Source organism: Varroa destructor, unplaced genomic scaffold, assembly GCF_002443255.2.
Source record: "Varroa destructor unplaced genomic scaffold, Vdes_3.0 BEIS01000004.1, whole genome shotgun sequence".
NCBI classification, from domain to species: domain Eukaryota; kingdom Metazoa; phylum Arthropoda; class Arachnida; order Mesostigmata; family Varroidae; genus Varroa; species Varroa destructor.
Genome location: NW_019211457.1, coordinates 19,271,049 through 19,299,006, shown reverse-complemented (window position 1 = coordinate 19,299,006; position 27,958 = coordinate 19,271,049). Strand labels below are relative to the sequence as shown.

At 42.8% G+C, this 27,958-nt stretch overlaps 1 protein-coding gene and 1 long non-coding RNA gene across 34 annotated transcripts in view; one reads left to right on the top strand and one right to left on the bottom strand.

Moving 5' to 3' along the window:
* The window catches only part of LOC111249148 (uncharacterized), a 334,604-nt gene that overhangs the window by 285,820 nt on the left and 20,826 nt on the right, over nt 1-27,958 (top strand). For 28 of the 33 annotated variants that reach the window (XM_086987375.1, XM_086987374.1, XM_086987373.1 and 25 more), the window contains 7 exons: nt 8,442-8,721; nt 14,308-14,376; nt 15,022-15,213; nt 19,212-19,472; nt 21,869-22,162; nt 23,880-23,996; nt 25,271-25,408. In XM_086987375.1, the coding sequence (XP_086843501.1) occupies nt 8,442-8,721; nt 14,308-14,376; nt 15,022-15,213; nt 19,212-19,472; nt 21,869-22,162; nt 23,880-23,996; nt 25,271-25,408 (1,351 nt within the window). Of the gene's footprint in view, nt 1-113; nt 3,454-8,441; nt 8,722-14,307; nt 14,377-15,021; nt 15,214-19,211; nt 19,473-21,868; nt 22,163-23,879; nt 23,997-25,270; nt 25,409-27,958 lie in introns of those variants that run through there. The other 5 variants (XM_086987387.1, XM_086987372.1, XM_086987376.1 and 2 more) reach the window with 5 other exon arrangements.
* On the bottom strand, nt 18,311-27,927 carry LOC147755933 (uncharacterized). The gene is made up of 4 exons (XR_015326655.1): nt 27,618-27,927; nt 27,140-27,224; nt 21,394-21,603; nt 18,311-18,776 (listed from the first exon to the last, which is right to left on the bottom strand). It is a non-coding gene; the product is annotated as an uncharacterized LOC147755933 (long non-coding RNA).

Genomic DNA, 27,958 nt, shown 5'->3' with positions numbered 1-27,958 from the left:
GCGAAAGACGGACAGCTCTGGGGGTGGTGGCCCCCTGGCGGGCCCGGCGTGAAGCTTGCAGTTATCGCTTGTCTTATGGGTGGCCCAGCTCCGGCGGCCCTCGTTCGCTCCACCGAACCCATCACAACCAAGCAGCAGCACCGATCTGTCGGTCGGTTCCCCTCTGCTGGTTTGCAGCCATCCAGTTACATAGATAGCAGGCGTTCAAGTAGTCGTCTACACGCCGTTGCAGCAGCCGTCGGCGTTACGCGAATACGTAAATGTATGTCGCGCTACTAATATTACTCTAATATTACTATACTGTGAGTACGCAGCTGCCGCGAATTTCCGGGCCGCGACAGCAGCTATTGGTGATCAACTGACCCAGCGACTGAAGAGCCAGCCCAGTGACCGCCGCACATGAACGGTGGCCGCCATTGCACTTCATTATTTGCGACTCGGACGTACGGAGTGCTTTTGGAGGGCTACTAGTGTGATACAATTCAGATAAAGGTAGTAATGTCGTGGTTATTACGGATTAGCGGAAACCGACTCTCTGATGGTGGCCGCGTTCTGGTGGCGATGTCGATGGCGAACGTCAAAATCAGTAACAACAGGAATACTAGAGCCAGTAGAAGTTAGTCAAGTTATTAACGTGAACTTCGATGCGCGCAGAGCAAAGCCGGAACGAGCAGAACGAACAGAGAGTAGCCGCCCAAATGGCGACGTCAATAAGGCCACCTGCGCCTGGGTAGTCAGTGTGTGAGACAACGTTCAGCGTAGCTGAAGCAACAACACGACGAGAAAAAGCGGAATGGCAAAGGAGAAAGCAAGATAAAGTGATATCGTGGCGAGTGGACGTAGAGACGTCAGGGCCAAATAACCAGACACGGCTGGGCGAGAAGTGTGCGTTCTGTGTCTCCATCTTCCCACGCGGTGGATGTGTGTACGTGTCAGAGCCATTGCAGCGCCACGAGCGATGCAATCCAGCCGCTAGCAACGACAAATGCACGAAGATGATTACTATGTAGCCATCGCACGTTTTATTCTAACCAAGCTAAAACTATCGACACTCCCTCTCACAACTGCTCAGCCTATTGCTTAAGCGCACCTACTATCTATACGATATACCCAAACACAGAGCTATACTTATAAAAAGAAACACTTAATTCCTCATGCAGATTTATTGCATCGAACGTCCAACTTCATATTAGTTTGTACTTAATGCTATCAGTGTTACCAACATTGGTCCTGACAACCGATTTTTAAGCCCAACGTCTCTAGGTATCGAATCAGGTGCCATAGTTGTGGATTTCGTTCGAAAGACAGGAAGTGGGCATTAAAAGAGGCGACGGTGATGGTGTAAAAGAGGTGAGTGCCAACCCTACCTATGCCCATTAAAACGTTTACGCGGCAGGAAGCTTCTATGCGTTCTCGTTGCAGGTTCCCGATACACGACTGCCCATCGTTCATTTGTCAGACAGGACACGAAAGTGGTTAATGTGGTGGCCTTTTCCGAAAAAAAAAAAAAAAAAAAGAAGGCATCCAACTATTGGCCGTCTTTTCAACCAGCACCATCCATGTCATCGTAAATGAAAGGCAGATAAGATGCTTACACTTAGTGAGTCATATGATTTCGTGGAACCAAACTCATTAGTGGTTCCCTGCATCAAGTACGACACTAACTGTGACCTGCATTCAGAACATAGAAGCTGGATTATTCTAGAAGTAAATTAAGGCAAAAGTCCTTTTAGCTCAACGAATCGTTTAAATCGCGAACAGCACAAAGTTGAAGCGAACGTCAACGGATATTAGTGGCCCACCCGTAGAAGCAAATGTTGAAGATAGAAGCCACTGAGCAGAGGAAACCGAGGCAGGAAACCCTCTCACTGTTCTACAACGATAGCCAATACGACGAATTGAATGAGAAGTCAATAAGCTTCTAGTTCTTGCTTGTAAAGGGACGTTTCCAGTTAAGTAAAAGTCCGCATTAGGTGGCCTTTAACCTAGTTCGACTCGTCCCACATACCCCCCCCCTCCCCCTGAACAGGAAAAGTGCTACCGTATATCGCGCACCTCCACCAGAACGAACGAGAAAGTGGGAGCAGGCGTTCGGGTGCCTACCGTTGGACACCTGTTGACGGTCACGTACACAATTGGGGTGCGTTTGTTACGGACGCGAGAGATCATCGATACTTTTCTCGCCCAGTTTTGTGGGGAACAGCAGCTCTTAGTGGCCTACTATCAGAAACGAACGCCGAACGTTAACGGCTGGCTCTGAGGTACACTATCTCTTTTATAACAGTTGCTCAGCATGTAAAAAAAATGGTAGTAGTTTGATGACGATTCTGCAAAAAGCGTTTACAACGGGTGGCTTTGGTTGACCAGAAAGCATCTATTACCGAATAGTAAGCGTAGCTGAATGTGAAGCCTGCTGAATGGGTGACGACGAGCTATTTGCTGTTTCATGCGGATTTATCGTGACTTTGCAAGAACACCATCATCAAACTTACATATAATGTAGGTATTTGCAATCCCATGTATATCAGGTGGAAGAAAAAAATCGAAATATGTCTATGGGATTTTAACAGTTCGGAAGTAGCTAAGAATTTGTTTTAATATGGCGGCGGCCGTCGACTTTATTGTCTACTGGCCTTGATGTCAAATCTGCGCTTCATTTGCTTCGTCCTTCCCTTCTTCGACGGCTACCTTCTCACAGACATACTCCTAGCCCAAAGCGGACTGATTTCCTGTTTGCCTACGAGGGCAACATAAGTTATGAGACTATCTGAGAATAGAGCTACATCCGCACTATACCCTCACAGCCATTGCCAAAAGGGGTAATGCGTTAGCAACAGTAATTATAACACGAAAGTCGAGCCTTGACTAACTACGAAGTGTTAGTTCTGACTGGTGACGACCATTGCATTCTTACATTTCGCCGTTTTCTCACGACCGTATTGTCGTCGCTATCGATCTTCTTACCTCATCGTTACTAGTGAGTCTTTTTTGCTGATCACTGACCGATTTGTACCGATGTTAAACGCGATCTCGACCCGGCTACGTCCGGCGCCCTCGTCTCAGCCTCCATCGACGGCCTCGTCGGGGGTGAGCGCCGGCTCGCCGTCATCGTCGGGCCAGAGCAGCCCGGAGCCCCCAGTCGCCACACCCAGCGGCACCAACGGTAACTCCTCGTCGTCTGGAGGCTCGTCGCGCCACAAACAGCATCTTATTCGAAGGGTGCTAAGAGCCCCCCTCAGCGGGAGCGGGGGCTCAAGCGGCGCAAAAGGGAAAGCTCAGGGCAGGGTCGAGCGGGAACGCGAACGCGAAAGAGAACGCGAACGGGAACGTGACAGAGAAAATCAGAAGCACCAACAACAACAGCAGCAACAACAACAGGCCGCCGCCGCCGCCGCTATCGCTAACAACAACATGATGTTGATGCTGCACGACTCGTCCTCAGTCAAGGACCTCGTGAGTACTTTCACGACCTCTATCACATCACTATGTACTCTTCACAACAAGCAGATAGATATATAGATCTAGACGGACAGTTGTTATCGCATGGTAACTAGTCTTAGGTCGTTGCAGTAGCGTCAATCGCCGTTTGGTGGCGACGGGCGCCCGACGCATTAACACACAGAGGGACATGCAAACAGTATGGCGACACAAAGGGTGTGGATAAGCCGTATATACTTTGTTTATTCGTATCGGGTGTGCAGCATATATACAAAGTGGGTGTACCAATACGAAAATCAGGAGTCCTCTTATTGAGCAAATTTCTTTGCAAAAAATGAAAGCAATGCTTAACTTCGTACAAGCTCTCTTTGTAGAGGTAAAGCATGCAAAAGCCAGTTACAGTTAACGGTTAGGAATTCCTGCAGGCTACTTATCTAGAAAATGTCATTGGTTGTCAGGTCGTTGAATTTTCGTATCATCTCAGTCTTCTATGTAAATAAAACGTTTTGATACGGAGAGAAGGGCAAGATTCCGGCCATGGTAACTATAGAACGTATAAATAAAGAGTTAGCCAAGAATGAAGGAGTAGAACAAGAAGAACTTCCGCCGACATCGTATTGACCATTTGACGACGAGTTCAATAGCTATACGTATGCCGTATATTCGCTCGCCGTTCAAAAAGACACTGAGCAAAATGAAAAGTGTACCCTGTAGAAGTTATTATAGTAGCTGATAAACAGTTATTTCGGCCGAGTAGATGTTTGAGAGTCTTATCCATCACATCGGAATCGAGTGGAGGTCCTAAGAATAACGTTGCTCTTTCGTCTGGTTGTACGCCAGGAACCAATTAAGGAACCTTCATCTTCCTCAGCTCATTGCTGCAGACGAAACCGACTTAACCGCGAACGCCTAAGTGTTGTAGGTGTAAAGTTGAACGCCTCAGGCAACGTTCACTGGCGTTGCCCCTTATCGGAATTGTAATGATCGTCTTTTGCACTATCGTTTCGACTTGCTAGTAATCATTTATAGCCTTTTATTCTCTGTAATCTTGCATACAAAGACTACTCAGCTAAAGCGACGACCTGGAGAGGATTGCCGTGCTACTATTCCACTTCGTCCATACAGTGGCCGTGTTTAAGCGGCTCGTGACAGAATGTGATCTATGCAAAATGTACATTTTAAAATTTATACTTAATTATATGCAAATATATGAGCCAAAAAATAAGTTGAAACCATATGCAAAATACGATAACTTATTTTTCTCTCGCAGAAGTAAAAACAATTAATTTTAAGTGCGCAGTCTTACAACATTTTAGCCATAGAATCCTTTTTACGTTCATGATTTGTACATATATGGCTCTCGCATTAAATATAGAAATCGTTAGCTTCTGCACAAACATTCTTACCATTATCATTACATTTTACATGAGGGGTACGCCTTCCTTAATCATTCTTGTGCTCAACGACAAAAAAGCAGGATAGTACATAGAGGACGTCTGTGCTGGATTGTCTTGCACGACGTAGGCGCTTTTTATACATGTAAATCACGAACATCATTTTTCCTGATACTCATGCTTTCCATATCGTTCCCTCGAAGTGGAGCCTCGTCTGAACACTGCAATGATTCCGAAAATTTTGTTGAAGAGTGCAGCAGCCAGATTTGCAGTGTTTCCTTCTTACCAGTTTTCTCCTTTACTTCTTTGACTAGGAGCGATAAAACCAAAGTTTGGCTTGCCAAACGTGGAAAGATACAAGTTGGCGAAGGAAAGATGGCTGCAAGAGAAGCTGTGCTTTTTACTTAGCTGCTGCGGAAGACTGTATTTACTGTCAATATGAACCGCGCGAGGCGGGAAAATACAATACACGACTTCGCTGACCTCTCTTTGGAACGGGGTAAAATGCAGATAGAGGATAATTTTTGGGGGGTAAACTGACATCTCGCGGATGTTAGCTCAACAAGCCGGACATGTGAGTTACTATCTCGGCGAAAAACGTTTAATTGCCTAACTTACAAACAATTCGCTAGATTAAGTTGAACACACATCGCGTTGATTGTTATATCGTAATAAACGTTGCGTGCCGGTCAATTTCCATACGTATACTGGAATTACTTGTGGATACAGATAGACTGCTCGTCTTACTCTAACTAGCTAGGTGTTGTAGCTTTTAAGTTACACGCTTGCATCCGTAAGGTTTGATAGTATAGGATCGAAAAAAATCAATAGAAAGTGGGCTAAGTTACGTCTTAGGTTGGCTATCTTAATCGGTTCCCCTTGACGAAAGCGCCTATGTCTGTTTTGTACTGTTTCATTTGATGTAGAGACAAATATCTTCCGAATTTGTTAGATGTTTATCAGCAGTCGTTCTTGGTCCTTTACGTTTATCATGAAAACAGATGATTCTACATAATATTTCAGTCGAACGTCTCTCCGCGCTCTTTCTCTATACCCTGTTAACTCTATTAACGCCTAATGGTCTTATTATCCAATACATAATAGATAATTAATCAGCGACACTTATTTGTGCTGTGCAAGCAACAAGAAATCCGACAGCGAACAAAGGGACTTTATTTTTGACTAGACCGAATTCGCTGAACCTGTTTCGCAGGTTTCATTTATCAATATGGGACTGTAACGACGAAGTGATGGCACCGGTGGCCCATAGCATAACAAGACTCGTCGAAAAACATATCTTTCCCATTTGATTCTGAGTCTCGCAAATTGGATACACAAGTCTTGTAGGCTTTGTTTTTAACGTATGTCCTTTTGGCTGCCTTAACTGACGCATATGCCACCGCTTCTTGCGTCGTCTGCTCTAAAATGCGCAATGCCGTTGAGAAGCAGTTACACGGGAGCCTGAGTATTGGAGGGTTTGGATAAGGAAATGCTCGTCAGGTCTACTGAAACCATCCATAAAAAAAACAACAAAACAGAGTCACATCGGGAATAAGATGTAAGGCGAAAGCAATCATCTGAGTTGACAGCAAAAGCAAAAAACCAGTTTCTCTGAAGAATAGTTTCAAAGGGCCTTATCACCCAATTGAATTTTTGGTTGCTGTTAACCCCGTGAGGACCAATAGAAGTTAGAGAAAAAAAAAGACCTTCAGATGCTTTGTAAAGAATAGAACGACACTGATACATAAACACTCACAAACACATCGAGACACACAAGACAGCTAGAACTATTATTACTACTTCTGCCGGTGTCTTCGCGATCAAAAATTGAATGTCTCCCTATATACGCTTATACATGTAGGTATGTGTACATATCTATCGACGCTTGCAAGTACAGTGATCCCATAATCTAGTAACACTATATCTGAAGCCCGCTTCACACCGTGCCCGACCAACAGCAGCGCGATTCCGAAGGCGGAGATATGGTTTAATGCTTTGAAATATCATAAATGTTTCCACAAGTACATAAGAAATTATGAAATTTTAGTCTAAAAGTCAGCAATTTTCGCCTTTATCTTTAAGGTGAAATAGTATAACCCTCGTTAATATACGATGATTGGGCGGGTGTTAAAAAGCAGCTTCTTGCTTGGCTGATGCTAGAGAATACTCCTTAATGGGGAGCTTAGTTACCGTCTCGAGCAGCCTATGCGCGTCCAGTCGTATCAACCGACTTGCACACAGGTAACAACACAATGAAGTAACAGCATCGATGAACCGCAAGCGTTGCTTTTTCTGTACCTGAACCAACGGCACACAAACAAACATGATTTGTCCATTTTTGCCATTTGGTCATATACGTGCAAACAGGTATCCTTTCTTTTAGAATTCTATCGACTCTGCCGATTATTCATTGTGCCCCGTCTTCCATGCTCAACGTATTTAATACCTTTATATGCCTCTAAAGACTACATGATCAACAGTGATGAACAGAGAGATCAACAATACAAACATTGCAGATGGCCTAGGGAACCCTGATGCATTCCAGTTTTTAAGATTTTTTTAAGATATTTCATAAATTTTGACATTTAGAAAATGGCTAAGAGGAAGCGTAGAGCAATTTAGCCTTCGTAATATTCTTGAAAAGTCAGCCAGTTTTGTATATACAAGTAACTTTTGTTCCATTCCATTGTTTGAGTTCGCCCATCGGTGCGTCCTGTGTGTCTACATGTTTAACCGAATTGCCCAAATGAGGTAGAGGCTTTCCTAGTATCCACTCTGTCCTCCAGAACTTCTATAAAGCAGGTAATAACATATAGGAGTATATCTTTATTCGGAGCCGAACAAACAGTTAAAAACGGCTCTCCACCAGACACCCGAACTTCGTTGTCCCGGAGCGGGTGTTTCCATCGCTGGTTGTTTCGGCCTCGCTCAGTAATCCTAACAGATTACCTTTCTCATGCTGAATTATCCGCTTTTATGTTGAAGCTTTGCCTCAACACAAAATCGAGTTAATCTACTGCAAAAGCGGCACATTAAGGTCCAATTATTATTAACTAACGACAAGTAACTATCACGCGAAACTAATGATAAATTACTGTTGACGATGTTAAGCAATTTTTTTGCGGTCAGGCCAGCTCCCATTCATTGGTAGAAATGCCAGAGTTTGAGTGCAACAATTTCCCTTGAAGCTGATGATAGCATTGTTGTGTATAACCGAAGTGTTACCACCTTAACATGTATTTACCAGAATTAATAAGATTTTATTTGAACGAAGCACTCCCCACGTCTTCTAGTTCACACGACGGTTATATCTTCTATGAAATACCTTTTGATTTTGACAATGGGCCCGTTTTTCGTGGAACTAATCTCTACCTAGGACATTGAACATCCTTGAAGAGAACCTAGGTTGGAAAAATGGCAGTGCGTTCTTTTCAGGTATATACTTTGTCCGAAACGACGTATTTCCTATTGGATATTGGTATCACTGGTATGAGTAAGATGTCGTCTGACTCAGCTACAGTATGTACTTTTTAGCTTCATTCAGGCAGTGTTTGTGCGTGTATTAATTATGACTTCCCTTTATTCAATGCTTTGCGTTTGTTATTGCAGCGTCAATCCTCGAGTGCAGGTGGAGGTCCCGTGATATCGATGATGGATAGGGGTGGGGTGGGGGCGCAAATGAATCCGATGGCTTCCATCGGGTCTCACGGAATGCCAGGCCTGATGCAGCAGCCCCCTATGTACCAGCCGCCAGCGGCATTGTATGACGACGACCCAGGGATCATGTCTGAGGTCGAGACCTCTGCAACCGGACTCCGGAGGGGTGCAAAAGCGCGTTCCAGTTTACCGATTGTCAGAACGCCTAACAAGACCAACGAGCGACCCCTGGGTAAGACCCGATGCATCTGCTCAAAAATAACACACAGACACGTCTCCACGCGCGTAGGATAGCACCTAGGGAATCTACACACACAACGCACGAACTAACTCACTCAGGCTGGCGTACGAGGATCGATCATACGTTTTTTTGCCATAATGCGTACGATAGGAATCTAATTTCGTAACTCGAATGGCGACATCTAAGGCAGGCACGTTAACGATTAACATGTATATAAATATCCACGCATCTGCTCGCAGCGCTTTATACATTCTATGCAAAAAAATGTAGAACTTTTTTCAGCGGAATTTAGTGATGCTTCTAATGACAATAAGCAAACTAAGCCACTAAGATTATAAATGCGAGAAACTTGCTTCTATATGCATACGTGCTAGAATTTTGGTTAAGCAGCTTTGTCGGGGCTCATTTTAGAGCGAGGTACAAAAAAAACTCGTTGGACTCTTCTTAGATAAAATAAAAAAAAAAATTCGCATTATATACAGCTGGAATTCTAATGGGCACGTGGTTTGTTTGACTGTCACAGATTTATTCGCTAGAATTTTGCGTCTTTAAAAAATTAAACTATGCAAAAATTTTTCACATACAGTTTCGGTTATGCCGAAAAATGCGAGCTTGTTAGGTATAAATCATAATTATAAATAGTAAAAAAAAGCAGGTCACGATGCAAAACAATTTCGTGGATTATTTGAAAGTCATAAAATAGAAAGTTGGGAGCCTTTGGCTTACTCCACACGGTTATCGGGGAAATAAACGCTAGCTGCTAAAGAACAGATTCAACGTTGTGAGACTTTTCTCACTTAGTTGGAATAAGTAAAGACTTCATGGCAACAACGACAGTGACTATTTTTAAAAACGAGCGGTTCGTATTGTGCTGCATCAGCTGTCTCAGTACGTATCCGATACTGAACTTCCCGTGTGCGTCTCTGCCTAATATTCTCCCTATAAGGGAATTTTCTATTTGTTCGATGAACTCGTCTGTCCAAGAACCCTTCTTATAATAGGGTGGGTCTAACCGAATTACTCTTGCTCTTCGTAAATTTGTTACTTATGTCTTTCCTAGCTATGTGGCGTTGTGAAGCTAGCTTCTGAAAGGAGTCTAGAGACCTTCTAAGTTTTGCCTCCTGTGGGAGATAGCTGTTCGTTCTCCCAATCGTTGTCTGTCTTATACAAGGAAGCCGACACGATAGGAGGGTGGGCAACGAACATGTCTTAGCATATAATACGATCTCGTAGTTGTTAGTAAGCAGCTGAGTTGGGTCTTTTTTGTCACTGCCGGCCATCGCAAATGAGGACAAATAGTAGAGAAGACGGTACGGATCCTGTTTGGAAAAAAGTTCTTCACTGCAGACACCATTACTGAATGCAACTAGGACTTGATATTCTGGTACAGTTCTTGATGCTCCTTACAGTTCTTCTTCTGCAACGGCATTGACTCTCCTAACTGACGCTTGTTCTGATAGATAGCAATAAGAATTCAAATTGCCGAAGATGGGAAACGGTTTGTGGTATTTTTGTGCTGTGCATAGTGCAGTGTTAACTACCTTTAAATAAATGCTGTCCAGTTGATTTATATGTAAATTGTAAAAATCCTTGCAGCACATGGCAGCTAGAGCTAGGGAGAAATGTTCAGTCATAACTGCATAATTACAGGGAGAGGCGCATCTGCTGGCGCTGAAACCCGCAGCGTTACACTTATGGTCAGTGGATAATGACAGTCAGGCTGGTGTAAATGGCGGTAAAATGGTGATGTAAAAAAGAGGACGAAGGCGCTGTCAAATAGGAGAGACCTCTTATACTTCGCGCTAAGACCGTAATTCGACGCAATAGCTCGTAAACAAGTCGTCGTCTCATTTCTTCGTCTATCTCTTGCATCTATAGCCACCATCTAGATAACCATCGTCGTCACCTCCACAGCTGTTTGCTCGTACCGAGTTCCGGGTCTCTCGATTCGTGGCAGCTGATTTAATACGAATTTTCTAAGGAGATCGAAAAACACTTTCTCTGTCTCACCGTTAAGTCCCGTCTGGTCACTAGCATTCAAAGGCGTTCCAGCCATCTCTGGAAGCGATGACTATACTGATGCATCCTGATGAATAGCAACACTCCTTTACTATATTGGGCTGTTTCTTATTTAGTCGAGCTGACCAATGAGCCGAACTGTGACGCGCTCTTGGGAGCAGTTAGTAGTAGTAGGTGTTTATGAAGCGCCGTTGCTGCCGTTCGTATGAATAACGATGGCAGAGCGTCCAGTTCGGCGAAAACGTAAAGATATATAGTACAAGTAATGTATTGCGGTGCAGTATAACGTTGTGGCTAGACAAGCAAGCCGGCATTAAGCCACAGAGCCAGCCGATTACCATGATGCCGCCGTAATCGCACTGAAAGATTAGGCTGAATAAATAGCTTTTATACGCGCTTCCCAATGGGCCGAGGAAGCCTAGATTACCATTCCTAGACAGCCATAGCTGTGCCTAAATCGTAACAGACAGGGTGATACGTTCACATCTACATTCGCATACGGCCAGACAAAAAAATATACGTGTGTTGGGGATAGTTGGCAACAAGGGGGAAGACCTAAGCCTAATTAAAATCTTCAAACATTTTTTCGTTACTGTTGTTAACATGATGGCATCACTAAATTAATATTGTGGGTGTCTTTTTATAGAAAATGTTGGTTCAAGTTTTTCCGTTCTGTTTCCTTTACGTTTTATATCTTTGATATTCTTTCTTCAGATACCCATTTAGAGCAAAATATAGAAAAAAACATCTATTCTAGTGGAGATTGCTGCGCCACACATTAGTCAGTCCTTTATGTGAATACAACTACTAATGGTTCCGATGAGACAGTATTTTGCCTAAACAGATGCAATGTACATATATCCGATTATCTAAGGGTCTCGAGGAGAGCCCGAGCAATTCTAGTCGCACGCGGCCTTTCGCCGTATGCTTTTCATCAGTAGCTTTTCCTTCCAGTTGTACGTTGGATCTAAGGAAAAAAGATAGTTCTGACGCAACTGGCATAAAGAATAATGAAGAAGGCGCGTATAGAAAATCTTCTTGTTTAATTAAGTTCCGTAGAGGTTTAAATGTGAAAGTTTTTAGATAGGTTCCTTTTACTATTATTGCTAAACAAATGAACAGTATGCTCCCTGCGCGCCGGGTATTAAGTGTAATCAGAATTACAACGGTGTCCTTTTGGTTATATGGGTCGGACAGATCTCTTGTTGAACGCGAATCCTTGCGGGCCAATGCGAGAAGTCCCTCGAAGCAGGCAAAGGCACTGGCGAACAAGGCATCTTGCTGCCGCCGGAAATGACTAGCAATGATATACTGGGTTTAGCTGGCAGAGCGCGCGATGACGCAGTCAGGTCTTGACGGATGCTTACTTGGCTTGCAGGAGGTAAAAAGATGGCGTTACCCTCCATGCATGACTCCTTCTGCCCGAACTGTATGTCTATACATACCGTAAGCAAACAGAATAAATGGGGGCAAACACCCGAAGAGGCCGGGAAGGAAGTGGGCAGAGGAGGTAGAGGGCGGTCAGAATGGCGGCCACTAGACGAGAGGAACCAAGTGTGAAAGAAAGAGAAAGAGACTGATGCCAGCCGGAAGGGGCCACCAATCGCGGATAATTTCACCGTCGTCCTTGGATGCCTTGCGCTCTGGTGCCAGATGGTCAGAGGGGCCGGGCGGCGAGGGTTCTCCTTCGCCGCGCCGGTGTCGACTCGTTCTCGGTTGCTGTTCTCTCGTAGTACGAAGACGAACAGTGCAGACCGCCGGCCCGTTTACCCGCCCGAGCTCAGCCCCATATAGGCTGGTCACGACCTACTCCCGCACTGCAGGACACACCCTGATTGACCTTTCGAGATGGTCCTGCCGGAGACCCGCTAAGGATCCTGTCAGACCCCCATCTCGAACAACGACTGCGTGCGGCGCCTGGCTTTTGTTACTGCTACTGCTGCTCCTACAGCCGCTGCACCACAAACGTATTTTTTTACGAATGAGAAAGAAAAGGTAGAGTACACTATACAACATGTATCGTATAGTGTGCTATGGCATGACTGCGAGTTCTTCCTTGCAAGCTACATCACCAAGGCCAAGTAAGGGGGTGAATGTCTGAAGGGTCGGTCGCCCGCACTGCGATTAAAACAGGAGCAGCACAGGCCAGACATCGGTATTTTATCGTCGCAACCAGAGAGCGTTACGTTGTCGACAAAACGGGACGTCTTGGTGCTGCCTGGGGCCGTCCAGAGGTTGCCCAGAAGGACGTTCCTCTGCGGTCTTTCAGTGACACGTCACTGCCGCCGCTGCTGCTACTGCGCCTCCCCCCGACTTCCCGAACTATCGCCCCTTCAGCTTCCTTTGCTGCTGCTGCCGCCATGAGCAGAAAGGGTCCTAGGGACGAATAACGGGATGCCTGCAGCATCCCCAATGCCTATAGTGTAAAGGGCAGGTGGGATTGACCCACGGGGCTCGAGCGCGCGATCCACCCTTCGCCAAAAGTGCCTCACCCCTGACAAAGAACCCTTTCGGCTTTCCTTTTCTCTCACTCTTTCAAAACGCTTGAGATACACTGGGCATCTAGAAGCCAACTAACCATCCGACCGTGTGAGTTCGGTTTCTTTGCCAAGCCTTGTGGGTGAATGAACCAGGCAAGTGCAGCAGGGTACTGTTGGAATACTTCATTCTCTCACAAAAGAGAGGAGAGCAAAGATGTGCTGAAACCGAAAGTTGAAACGTCTGAAGTGCTTTTCATTCTCACGCGTATGATACTCACAAGGTGGCTGCTATATCGATAGAAATAATCTTCTCACCCTACCAGTGTCATGAATATAGTTTCTCTTGCCTGTTCCCGCGTTAACGTCTAAAGACCTAGTGATTGTGCCAACATATAATTTTTTAATGGGTCGCATGCAAACGAATGTATGTGAAATCTACAGTATCGTCTGTGGTTGTTTGATAACATCGCCGAAGCTTTCGCCCAGCGCCACCACTATTTCTACACGTAGGCTTCGCAACCCAACCGCTTTCGTTACTTCCAGTGGTCGCTGCTATCTTTTACACCTGCCCTAATTAACTTGTCATCCTACACTATAATCGCTGGCAGTAACTAATTGTGACTCACATTTGGGAGGTTAAGACGCAAGTCCTCCCCAGCAAAAACCGGCATCGTGGCTCGTAGGCGTAGATTAACCACTGCGGTCTGCCGTACCTTATCCCTTCCTTCCCTTTGCTGCTTGGAACCTCTTCGTGCGCTTCGTCAACGTGTAACTTCGTCGTCTCGCGGCGGCGGCGGTGTTGTTGTTATTGACGGTGGCGCTGATCGCCGATGTCTGTGCGATCATCGTCAATGCTTTGATCATCATCGCCAACGTCCATTGTTGACGTGTGTCCCGTGCTCACCGGACCGTACTCGGGGCGCTTCGGGTCCGCCGGCATTACCGGTATTACCCCTTATTGCCCGTGGTCGTCTGTTTTCATCTCGACGAACCTCGGATCGGCAACGGCGGACAACGGCGATGACGACGACGACGACAACAACAACAACAACGACGACACTGCGTACTACTGTCACAGACCCGTCCGAGTTTGCCGGCGGCATCTACGCGTATAATGAATACGGCTCAGCCATGATGATGTCCCTGGGTAGGTGTAACTAACTATGCCTCTTTATCTAGCACTAATCTTCCACATTCTAGCTACTAATAAACGGCTGTTCTCTGAGATGGTGCGTTGGTTTTCAGTTTGTTTGGTTCTCTATTGTGAGTGGTAGGTTAAGGAAGCTAGAGAAAAGTTAATGCATATACACCATTATGCTTTCACACCGACATAGGACCAGTTAGATTTGTACTTGACCCTCGAATCTTGTTTGTCTATTGAATGTAGAAATATTTAAGGATTGTCACCAGTAACACACAAACATATAAAAAGTCATCGGTTTAACCGAATGCTCAAGTTCTATATGTATAACATTTTGTACGATATCGTAAAATAACGCGCATTGTTGAATCGCATGTTCCAAGTACGGCAAGCCGCTTCAGCGTGACAAGGGGCCACACACGTTCTTAAGAGAGAGAGTAACTAGTCCATGCAAAATTACAACGCTACGGTCTGTCTAAAAAGTGCCGCGTTCATGTTTGCTCTTTTTAAATTGTAACAAACCTCCTCTAACTCAATGCTTCACCTTTCGCTGTTGCAAACTTACTTTACTCCTTCGACCTTGTCCTCGCTGGGGATCTGCCGAACCCCGGCTCTCAACCTCTATTGGACTTGTTTCCACAACCACAACAGGCTTGGTGTTTCTACAGTACCGAAACGAGACGCGACGAGCGCTTCTCCCGAATGAAATTACCTCAATGGATACGGTAAAAGCGTTGTTCGTGAGATCTTTTCCACGGCAGCTCAGCATGGAATATCTTGACTCGGCCATCATTCGTATATACATTCACGATCCAGGCAGAGATATGTTCTACGAACTTGAAGGTATGTTCTTTACTTCTATAACATATATAACAATATAATCATATGCCCTAAACATGTGTATTAGGTTATTCACTAAATGATAGACTGCTAGACAAGCTAATTACCTGGTATGATGTCTTTGAAGAACCGATCCTTTTATCAATGCGGAACACTTTATAGAGCCTTCGTAAAGTTATCATTTACGCTTAAGGTAAACGCGATTGCAGACGCACTTATTACGGTTCTGGACATATCTCTGGAAGATACGACATAGCAATGGTAATATCTTCACTGTCATCAAAGTATCGCTTGTTTCAAACGCTTTCACTATTCTAGTAATGGGCGATCATTGTCAGAGAAACTCAGACAGAGACCGCTGTGACTACCTAATAAAAACTTCATAGTGCATAGTGAAGCTATTTATGTCATATTCTAACGTGACTGTGACTATTCTAACGTATACGGCACGAGGAAGGCTCATATAAGTACTTTGCATGCTCAGTGACGATCTTTGTAGGTAAATTTAGGTAGGTAAATCTGATTCATTTGTTTTGTTATTAATTTAATAAATAATTAATCAGGCTTTAATTAGCTGCAAAGAAATACCGAAGTTTGGAATAAGAATGAATGGGGTAACAATGGAACTATGTTGCATTTTTTTATTAGACTATTATTGTGGGATGCGTCAACTATTGAAAGAATTCCGATAACAAATAATATCGAGTGAGCGTTTTAATTCGTAGAACAGTTTTGCGGCGATACGTTGTCGAGGGCTAAACTTACGTTGTATCTGTCTGTAGACATCTGCTTTTCTTTGTCGACTTCGTTGCTCTTAACGGCATAAGCAGTCATTACTGGTTTTTCTGAAGCTCTTGTGATGGCTAAAGGTAAATGCGTCGACAGGCTATTCGCGCTACGGTAGCGCTTGCGTTGTCTCTTCAACTCAACTAAAATCCTTAGACACAGATTCTTCTAAATCCACATAGTATATATATGTATGCAATCATATTAGTAGTAGCGTTTTACATTTAGGAAGATGACGAAGGATTGTGCTTGGCCTTCTTGATGGTCTCTTGTTGAAGACTTTGCCCGCCGTAAGCGTTCCACGAGGCTCGGTTATTGTTAGCAATGACGCGCGAAGGAACTTTTATTATGCCCATGATCGCCCATTCACTATTCAAGGTCGCCACCGCTGTTCCATTGGCGTGCCAAGACACGTGGATTCACGTGTCTTGGCACGCGGACTTCACGTGGACTGCAATACGACTCGGCACTCGCCTGGGCACAAACAGAGTTTGGAGGCCCGTGAGGAGGCAAAAATGAAAGCAAAGGTCTAAGTACGAGCTATAGTCCTCTTCGCGCAGTTGTCTCGTCCTCGCCGATCGTATTGTATTAGCGACAATGTCTTCGGCTCGTTCATTAGATTTATAAAGTAGACGATGACTGTCACAACGAATCTTGCTATAGGAGCTTATGCATACGAACGACTATGCCCCTGTGTGGATCACATCAGTCTGGCGTTCAGCCATGAGTTTACTGGGAGATCTATGAGAGCTAACGACCAACTATGATGCGGCAAAAGCTGTGTGTATACGGTATATATATATAAATATCCATAACAAGTCTGCATTTGTTACCAGGACCACTCATTATACTTTAAAGCATTGGATAGATTGGCCTAGGTGCAATCTAGCGCAGCAGATCAATGAACTTCAGCATATCGTCTAACTGTTTCTAATCGTCAGTTACTTGGGTGTTTCCATTAATGGGGTTCAATGCCATCGAAGCTGTATGGCAACGTTCTGCCAAACTTTCCTTAATAAAGGTAGAGTTGTTATTTAAATGTTTTGGCAAATCTTTGCTTGTATATACCCTTGGATTTCTATACTCATGCGGCGTCATACTTAAAGCGAAGACTCATGTTCGCTGACCTTAACGTGTACGTGCCTTGCTTTCACTGTGTTACACACGTTTGTATTGAAATGACCGCCTGAATACTCAAAAATAATAGCTAATACCCACTTCCAGTGCATTATTGAAACGGCTTACCAGGTAACCATGACTGTACGTATTATGTCTACTTTTCGATGTAGTATGAGTATTATGAAACTGTCTCCAAAGTTGAATGCAAGATAATTATGCGCCACTCGACACATCACCTGCCACAGGGCCTTCGTCAAGATCCTGCTTTTCATTTAATTGGCCGAATGTGCCCCCAAGACCTAACTCCTACCCTAGCCGGTACTTTGAATGCGCAGCTTAGCGTGCAAAAGGGCTTCTAGCGCTATCAGTTGAGAGCCTTAACGGTACGGTCCACGTTCCACCTAGATATTCGAAAAGCCTGCTGTCGTAGACGCTTAAAGATTATCAAGCATAACAGAAGCGTTTTCGGCGTAGTATCGTTTCTACAATTGTAGGCAAATAGATTGTATTTATTTACTATTTGTATTAACATTTTTAAATTATTTGACTAAAGCGACTTGTGTTGCTATTCTAGATCTGTCAATGCCCAGTCTAATCACTCTACTATATATGTATATATACTTCTAATCTAGCTGATGGTAGCTATGCAACAAGTGAAAAGGAACAGTGTGCACGGCCCAGTGATTGCCTCAAGCGTTCAATATTCTCCATCGATGGCGGCCAAAAGAAAATGTCTGCTTTGATGCCCTTAGCACTCGCTGCCTGAACTTGCCTGAGTGAAGCGTCGAACGACCTTGCAGTGAGTAGTTTGCCACTATGCTCACAGTGCCCGTCTTCTGCCGCAAAGGATACAATTTCGCATGCATAAACTGTTGCAACTCGTCAGCGACATTGTCCTTGCGAAACCGTTCCTGCCCCAGTGAGTCTACCTGAGTTATGAAATGAGCTCGTTATTGTTGTACGGCCTCTACTACTAAGATAGGAGGCAACCTATCTTGTTTCCGGACAGAATTTAGGTATTTTAGAAAAAATTGCGTTCGTGCGATTGTGTCAAAGGAGGACAGAGCAGCTAGCAGGCCCTATCGATACATCTTCGATAGTAGTATATGTATGCTACTCAGAAAAAGGATAATCCAGTTTCCGTAAGATTAGTAAATAGCCATTAAATGACTAGGCTCGAAACAGAATGGTAAGATCCAGTCGACTTTATTACTAGCTTTTTTTTTTTTCTAGTTCATTTAAGCGTACAGATGTAGATTATTAATGATCGAAACCTGACGACTTTAAGAGAGATTTAACGTCGTTGACTTAAACCGAAAGTAAACTAACGTTTGAAAAAGCTCATTATAACAGTGAATTTCTTCACTTCAGCCAGATTCTTAGGCAAACAAATTTTCTAGGCCATGAGCAAATAGGTGTCTTCGTAGCAGTCTGCTCAATTTATTGAGATTCCTCGTTAAGCCATGGATGATTTGATATTCAGACATTAAATGTAGCTTTGATGTTTCTCTAAAAGCCAATAACTGTCTCTGTTCCGTAGTATTTCACGATGCTAGTGAAAGCCCATAAAGCCACGTCGACATAATCAACATGGCGCCATGCCATAGTAAAGTAGACAATAAAACGTTCCTCCGCTGTACCTCTTCACATTAGACTCCTGCCTGTAAAGGAATCGAAGGGAAGCGAAAGTAAGCGATGTAGCCAATATATTGCGAGAGCTCAGTTCTATTATGTAAGGTAATAAATGTTAAAAAAAAAAAAAATAGGCGTATATATTTATATATGTACAGACAGTTGCTTGACAGATACACATTATATAGATGATGATGACAAATGAAGGCTCTGGAACTGCCAAATTCCTTTTGGTTATCATTTATATACCGAATTGTTTGTGTGACATTTTCCGTTGAAATCCTAAAAATTCTAAAACTTCAGCTGCTGGTTATACTCAAATACTGTGTTCATTTGGTGAAAAAAAGCACAGGTCTGAAATGGCTGGCTGTGAGACCAGCTCAATTTGACCTCGACTTTCAGTTGATCTTTTAATCACGACACTTATATAGGCTGCTTTTTTACTCGGTTATTTCTCCATGTAGATCTGCGGGACGTCCGCGATCGTTCGGTCTTACGAATTTACGAGCACGACCCTCAAAGCGGGGCACCAATCATGTTCGCTCCAACGCCACTTCCGATGCACCCCGGTGGTATACCTGCTCAACACGGTTTGCTCCCAGAGGATCTAAGCTACTTCTCCGAGCCCGAGTTCGATTCCGACTATCCAAATAGTCACAGCATGCACCGTCAACAACAGCAGGCGCCCAGGGGAACGCAACAGCTGCCTTGTCCACCGCCCAAAGGTAACGATGTACTCTTGTTTGAGCCCTTAGTCATTTATGTATAGGTCGCAAGTAAACGAACAGTACATTTATCGTCTCACACACATACAACAGACCAGCCACCCCCACTAACAATATCACTGGACGGCTACTAGCCCTGGAACGTCTGGCCGTTTCTCATGATTAATTCGTGATCCTATTCAGACGCCACGCTGTATAATAACAGAAAAAGTCAAACAAAATACGTTGTCATATTGTTGTGATGTTTGGGTTTGGTTTTCCGCAGCTATAATCATACTCACTTGGAAAAATTTCATGAAATATTAAACTGAGTTAGGCAGAATTCAGGAAAATCTTACTCTTCTATACTGTTATTTTTGACGGGTTGCGATAGCAACAGACACATTTAGTTGGTCCTTTGATTTTTGGATCCGCGGCACAGACACATATTATCTATGAAGCTATGGAAGCCATCTAGGGAATTAGGTACGCCTATAGAAATGTTTGTTGAAGGCATAAAGTTCACGCGCTACCCGTTACGGATAGGTCCAGGTTTAGCTGTTTCTGAATGTCATTTTCACCTTCAGATGCTATTGCATACTTTATACAACGAAGTATGTAATTAAATAGGCTGATGACTAAATAGGCACCGATCATCAAAGGAGGTCATTTTAAAGATCACACATGGAAATACTAGGGCTTATGAACATTATGAGTTCAAAATTAAATTACAATGGATATCTGGACTAAAGCGAACAACTAGAGATATAAAGCCACTTTATTTAGCCGCAACCGTAACAAAACCTGCAAATACATTATCTTCTATGTTTGGGTTTTGTGACGGGTATCGCCATTAGGCATGCCATCGAACGGCTGGCTCCCAGCAAATAACAAACCGTGGGTCTAGAAAGCTCGTGTTCGACCCAGACTACCATGCAAATACGTTACCCACTAAGCTATCACAGGCATAGATATATTATCCACACCACTTACAAATGATTTTACTCGCTTCGACCTTTAAAGTAGTGGCCTGCTGCTTTAAAACTAAAAAACTTTTTATAAAACCACACTTTTAAAAAAATAATAAATGCTCGGTTCAAGCCAACTTCGTTTATACTAACTTTATATATCTTCATGAAGATGTTAAAGTTGTGTGTTTGTAAACGTTTCAATACAGCCAATTCAAAAATTGTTTAGCTTCGAGTGTTTTTTTTTTCGTCAGGAAAACGTATTGCAGACAAAATCAATGATCACATTTATGCATGCTTCTAAAACCACAACCCCCAAAATGCTGCGATAAAACCGTATTTACGTAAAATCATGTTGCGAATCATCACTACTGCACAAACCAATCACTCCTTTATTAGCTTAATAGTGTAGACTGTTTTTAAATAAACGACTGACATAGTTCAGTATATTATGTGGGGCCTGGCTATACGTCAGTTTTCATCAGTGGATACGTAAATCTTTCTATCGGCAGTCGTACTAATTGGACAATCACGGTAAAAAAAATCTGCTTAAAGGGTAAGCCAGTCGGAGCTTATCGCTGTTGCGTTCATCATGACAGGCCTGCCTTACTAATTCAGCTCCGTAAAGTTAGCGGTATTGTATCGGAAACGTAATTGAGGTATATTATACAATAAATTGTAGGCAATGTTAAAAAAACTACCGCGTATCCATGTACTATCGCATTTGGCTCGTGTTTCTTAGCCTTGTCAATGTGCGCCGAGAACAATCAACAACAGAGCCTCCAATCATATGCTCTAAACTCACATGTGTCTTACTACGGCGGAAATAGTTAAAAGGAAGACATGCTTTCGCTATAAGAAATAGGAAAGATATTAGGCCAAAAGATGCGGGCAATATGCCTCTCTAGGACGCACCTGTCATGTTCAGGGCTTAGTTCCTCAATCAAATATTTGTGGGCGTGGCAGTTGCTTACCGTACTACATTTCCTCTTGTCTTCTCTCAGATACGTTGAAATTTTTCCCTTGTAGGCCGTTGGTTTGGTCACGACGTGTTGTTCCGGAATGTTCGGAGAAGTTGTTACTCAATATTTTGCCCTGCAACTCACGTCAATCCCGCTGTGTTTTTGAACGGTACATAGATTGTACCAGGGGCTGTGAACAGAAGCCATACGGATGACTGCAACCTGGAAAGCAGATTCTGTCATATAGATAAGATATAATATGTATTCTACAGACAACAGCTGAATGTTCGAAGTAACTTTAAGACGGTTTTTAGGCCGAGGTACGTGACTATACGAAATAAACGTAATCATCAAAATCATCATCAACAGATGCACTACGAGTAGCGCAATCTACACCGTCGGACCTAACTAACGAGCTTTTAAAACTTCTGTTCAAAACCGCACCGCAATAGATTTTGGATTAAGTAAGAAAATAATTTTTCAATAGGGTCGAGCTACTATGGAATTCCGATGTACGCGAATCGGAGCGGTGGCGGACCTCAACCCCCAATGCGGCCTTACTCCCCTGCGGCGAGTGAGCGCGCTATGCGAACCACGGGACCTACAATGGGACCCCCAGGAGCTCCACCGGGCCAGGTTGGCTTTTCGCAAACACTCCCACGTGGTATGACTTACTCTGCTGTGGGAGTCCCGATGGGACTTCCCGACGATAAGCGGCAGCAACAACCGTTTCACATCGTGCCCATGAGCCAATCCCATCACGATCTCACGAATCCAAAAGGTATCGTATACACATGTACATGTTTATTCACATATGTATTGCCTACTAATATAGATACATGTACCTTCATCATGGTATAATGTGTGGCAGTTATTTGACAATCGCCCTTCAACTTTTAGTGCATTTCGTTGTGCTTTCCCGTAAAGTGAAGAAGACCAAATCATGTCAATTCTGTGGAGGATATGCTGAGATGATGAAATAGCAACAAACTACTGGTACTCGGCATGCGCGAAGCCCGTAAAATAATGCCCACCCGTGGATGCGGTTAAACACACTTTGAAAACATTGATTTGCATGCAGTTTAGCTGAAATTTATCTTCCTTTGCCATTGCTGCGGCTTTTGTTTGCGTCACCCTATTTAGTTTATCTGACTTGCTTCGCATGTTTACGTGCCTGATACTGCTGCCGTCCACATAGGGAAGATTATAATGTATAGCTGTTCCCTGTGTGCCGTTTAGTCATTCTAATAGCAGTGGGGCTCAGATTTCTTCTCGTTTCGGGTATTTCGTTTGTCGTACGCTTTACTATTCTATATTTGACTCGTTTGAGACTAAGGTTTTTTCCTCTACAATAAGATATGAGAATTAGAAAATATACTACAAAGCTCGAACACCCGAAAATGATACATGGCTCGAACAAACCGATAACAACATGCTTGTAAGACAAATAATAAGTTTTTTTAAACGTACCAGCTTAATAACAAATTGAGGAAGATCAACAATAAATACAACAAAATGACAACAACTAGTTTTAATGGCTGTTTATAATAGGATATATAGGAAGATAATAATAATAATAATAGTAGACAATAGGAAAATAAGATAGCGAAATTTAATGTCAAACATATCTGCGGCGAATGATCGAATATATTACATGCCATACGGCCATTTTTAACTATTGCTCATACTAATTATTATATTCAGCTAGCGAATGCACGTACGTGCATCCGGCTCAGCAGCAAAACGTTTCTGTTTTCCCAATAGCTTTCAGTGTTGTTAGTGGACTGCGGATTGAACGATGGTGAAAATTGCCTTCATGTGTTCATTCCATAACTTTAAAGCTCAAATGGAAAAGTTGCAAAAGAATGCCTAAATATACTATTTATTATTTTATGTCTACTATATAACTGTGTTAAATACAAAATAATATTAGGATATATATTTTACTTTCAAATAGAAAACCTTTCATAGCTAGCCTCTAGTGCAACAATTACATTCAGCTCATGGAAAATCCTCTTAAGAGAGCCCTAAATAATGCAGAAAGGCCTGCGCTTTTTTTTATCGCAATTTAATGCATAAAGCCATAAAGAGTTGGACCAGAACGTATATGTTATATTTAACAGGTTCCAGTTTAATAGATTATCTATTCGCAGGTCTTGTCGAAAGGTTCTATCGGCCAATTTTGCCTAGAGAGCGCATTACTAAAATAACACAGAAAACGCAATAGTCCCATGCTCTGAAGCATTGACACGTCTGTAAACGGCAATCAACTCCCTCAAATGATAGTCGCCTGGTTCAAAAAAAGCTGTGTACCCGACGATGAAATTGTGGAAGCCCAGTGTGGTCTCTTAGACAAATCGAGAAATAGCTGCAATTGTAACAGTTTGTGGTCCAGCGTATTCTATTGTGCTCGAGCATTGCTTGAACTCGTGTGCGTCGATTGTTGTTGGCTTTTGTTGTGTATTTGTTGTTCCTGTTCTTCGTGTGTGTTTTTACAGCGGCGGGCTTGTTGCCTCCGAAGCCCGCGCGGCTGGCCGGCTTTGTGTCGCAGGGGGTCTCACCCCTCGGCTCACCGCATAGCCCGCAATCGCCCCCATTAAGGCAACTGCCCACGGGTGAGTAATTTCCGAAGTTGACTGATACAGCGATTCGCTTAGACGTTGTGCAGACGCAAACATCTACTGCGAACGGCTGTAGCCGCCCAGAATGATAGCACTCACTAGCATAAGGTGTAAAAGTGCCGCGTTATGCAAATAATAGATTTGTACAACCGCAATGTGCTCATGCTAATTTTTCGTTTTATTTTTTCTCGATTGCTGCACAAATGGTAGAGCAGATTGGACTCTCCGTTTTGTAGTTAATTCCATTTAGAACGAAGCAATGACAAAAGCCATGAAATCGATAAATGTGCGCATTGTATGCTGAAGTGATATCGTGCCATATGCCTTAAATTTAACATGTAACTGCGCATGTTAAGGAGTTTTTGCACGCATATGCCTTGTACGTTACACAGTGTAAAAAAAAAGCAATGTAAATAAAAAAAAAAGTTAAAATCGCACGACTTGAAGCAACTAATTTTGACAATACAAAAGAGATACTGACACCGTTAGCGGAACATAAACCGGCAATGATAAATAAAGAAGCTGAACAACTTCTAGTAATTTATGGCACGTTTTTGAGTTTAAACAATTCTGTACGTCACAGGAGGGGAGAGACAGAGGGAGCTTAGGCAGGGCTTGTTAAGATAGCTGAGGCTGCCGGTAACCTTTACAGCAGGGTGAACTAAAGGGCCACCACCTACGTTACTATTTATCGCTTATTACAGTACTTTTAGAAAAAAAAGGCTTTTCTAGGGAGGCAAGCGAACGTAAGTTTGTTACTTACCCAGAACGTTGACAACTATCATATATCATGTGTGAATCATGTATGACCACGGGATAAAGATTCATATCGAACAACCCGAGCGATTTTAACGGCACAGTCCTTCTCTGACTTTGAATCTGTCATAGCTACACTGCAATTATAGTTTATAAAAATGAATGCAAATTTCAAAGAAACACGTTTATTTTGATCAAACATCATAGCGTGACCATGTCGAATGTGTCGTCTTCGCATTTCCCCTTCGAAATGAAAATCAGTTACCCGTTTTTGGTACGGAAACTATTGTTTACACTTTAGATAGTTGCGTTTATCATCGTTTGTTTCAAACACATAGGTTTATTATTTGTTTTTTCATGTCTACATAGTAACAAACTCATCTCGGATCTGTTTCATATTCGTCGCTCGTAACGTTTTATCATGACAGTTTACATCCGTTTCTAACGTAAATATGATTTGTAATTTATCATCAATATTCTATTCATATTTAACGTTTCTTCTACTGAATTAGGTCGAGGCTACTCACATGAAATGGTTCCGCGATCGCGCACCCCCGAAGGATATCTTAGTTCTCCCGAGAGGAGTTCGAGGATGATGTACCCAGAGTCAGACCAATTCTTTGATCCCCGACTAGCCCAGGGACCACCCAGTAAGTGATCTTTGCCTATTATCTGATTTTTTAATTTACCCTTGAGATAAATCACACTCAAACATACAACAAGATGTCCGATGGGAAACTACGGATAACGACAAAGACTGAAGGAGGTGACGACTCGATAAAAATAAGGACCTATTCCAAAAATTACGCTCGAAGCTCTGACGCATATGTGAAGCCTGTTGAGAAATTGAAGGGTATTCAATATCTCTAAGTTCTCAATTGCATTAGGTGCAATCACTCAAGCAGGCACTCACGGTCGAGTTTGTCTTTCTGAGAGAAGATATAGGTATTATTTAAGAATAGGGCCCGTTTCTTGTACTGGAATTGCTTTAGGTCTCCTTAAACATTTGAGCTGCGTGCTGTTCACTCTTGCAACAAAGAAGGGAAATAAAAATGAAGTTACCATTACAGACGTTGTATACCATTTGCTTCTCAAATGCAACTGAATATTTTGCGATCAGTGCAAGACGTATATACGCTGTAAGCTCTGGCTCATCATTCTGGTGAAAAATGGTACAGTGGATTCAAGCAAAACGTCTGTGGCTCTTTATCTACGGCACGGATAAAGACGATCCAGTGTTTTATCGTTGCTTCTAATAGACGGAGTATTTGCAGACAGTTCCACCTTAGTTTTATTCAGATAAATAGACAGTTGCAAATAGCTTTGATGGGTATAGTTGGTAAAAGACATTACAGAGTGTGCCAGCGTTATCGACATTTGAAAAGGGGTCGCGCGTGATGCTTAGTAGAAGTTCTCCAATAGTTTTCTTTACTTTCAAACATCAAAATGGGTTTTGCCGGCCACGAGGCTTTCTGTGAACTTTTTTGCCAGGCCAAACCCACATATTAAAAATCTCTGAGTTGTTCCGGATTTACAGACACAGAGTTCTTGGCAGCCGTTGCCATTTTTGAGATTCCAACGTTTTCTCTTCATGGAAAGAGGCTTAGAACCCATTTCCTTCACGTTCTTTACATTTAAATTTTTGCTAATTGCTTGCATACTGGTGCATATTTACACATTAAAATTCCGAAAAAAAAAAACCTTTATAGCTTTCGATTATACTATAAAAAATAAAATACTTCCTAGAGGTTAAAAAGAGGTCGTATGAAGATCATTTTACCGTACTTACTTAAAATGTATGCGAATGACGACGGACGAAGTAAATTTTCAGCAAAGCATATTTGATTTAATTTGAACAGGATAAAGTATCATTCAGTAGATATCATTGTATTTTTTGGTTAATCATAAAAACTACCGAATGTAACTGTAGTAAAAGATCTAAGGTAAAAACGCTTCGAGATTATTGTGGTCGAATATCATATATATATGATTTTTTTATTTTATTTTTTTTATTCATTCATTATATTATTTACCTTAAATTATTAAATAGAGAGGAAAAAAAGTGTTAGACAATTTTTCTCTGTGATGAAAGATCTGTCGAATGCTATAAGTGACACGCTCCTTTATATCGAAAAAGGCCGCACAAGGATCTTAAAAGCAGTACTGTTTAAAAAATCCATTTCCATGAATACACGCACCTCGAGCTTACTAACAAAATATATTTTTTGGTAAAAATCTGCGGTTGGAAAGTGAGTGTGACAAACGGATTCTGTAAACAGCCAACGCATGCACACATTTTATATTCTTTATATGTGAAGGAAAAATGGAGTAAACAAGCACGCACACCAGTATAAGCAGTACTTTTATCATGATATTCATACCTTTCTTCCGTAGTATATTCACTCTGGTTGCTATAATACAGCGACAAGTGGGCGTTCCAGCTGATGCTGTTTTGAAAAATCAGTACTGAAAAACAGGTGGTAAGAAAGTGGATGGTTTACTTAACAATATTCTACTACTTTCGGTGAACTACCCACTAAGCGTCATTGACTATAGACTGCTTACGAAGTGTATTGCTTCATCTCACACGAACCCTCCCATACGGAGTATACTGTTTGTCAAACTGGCACCTACGTGAAACACTTGAGCTCCCTAGTACAGTCCTTACTGTTACGTCCGATAGTGCAAAGCGTAAATATATGAATGATATTTCTGTGCTTGCTACCGAGTTCGTGGCAATCGATTTCTGCCTCCAGTTAGAGTTCTATGCAACGAAAATGGCGCTAGACTAAGGTATGGTCAGTGGGAGAATGGCCCGAGCCCAATGTCAGGAGAGAGATAATTAGGACGAATGGATACCTTCCTCATAGCCCGGGTCCTGCGCTTTCCGCAGAACAGGCAGTTCCTCTCAAGTCCCATATTGGGTTCATCAAATAAGCAGATCCTTCAGATGGAAGTGATTCGGCTCGCCTCTTCTGCACCTGCGTGCGCTCACACATAATTGTCCGCAGCATCGTTGACGACTGAAGTGTTTCATGTAGTTTAGTTAAACATATCCCACATCGACTGAAACGATGAATTTAGCTAAGTGCTTTTTTGTATTTGCGAATTATAAGGTTGAAAGGCAAGACTCTTTTGTTCATAGATTTGTATAGCGACTTATATTTTGCTATCCGGGCAATCTGTTCTGCCAATTACCT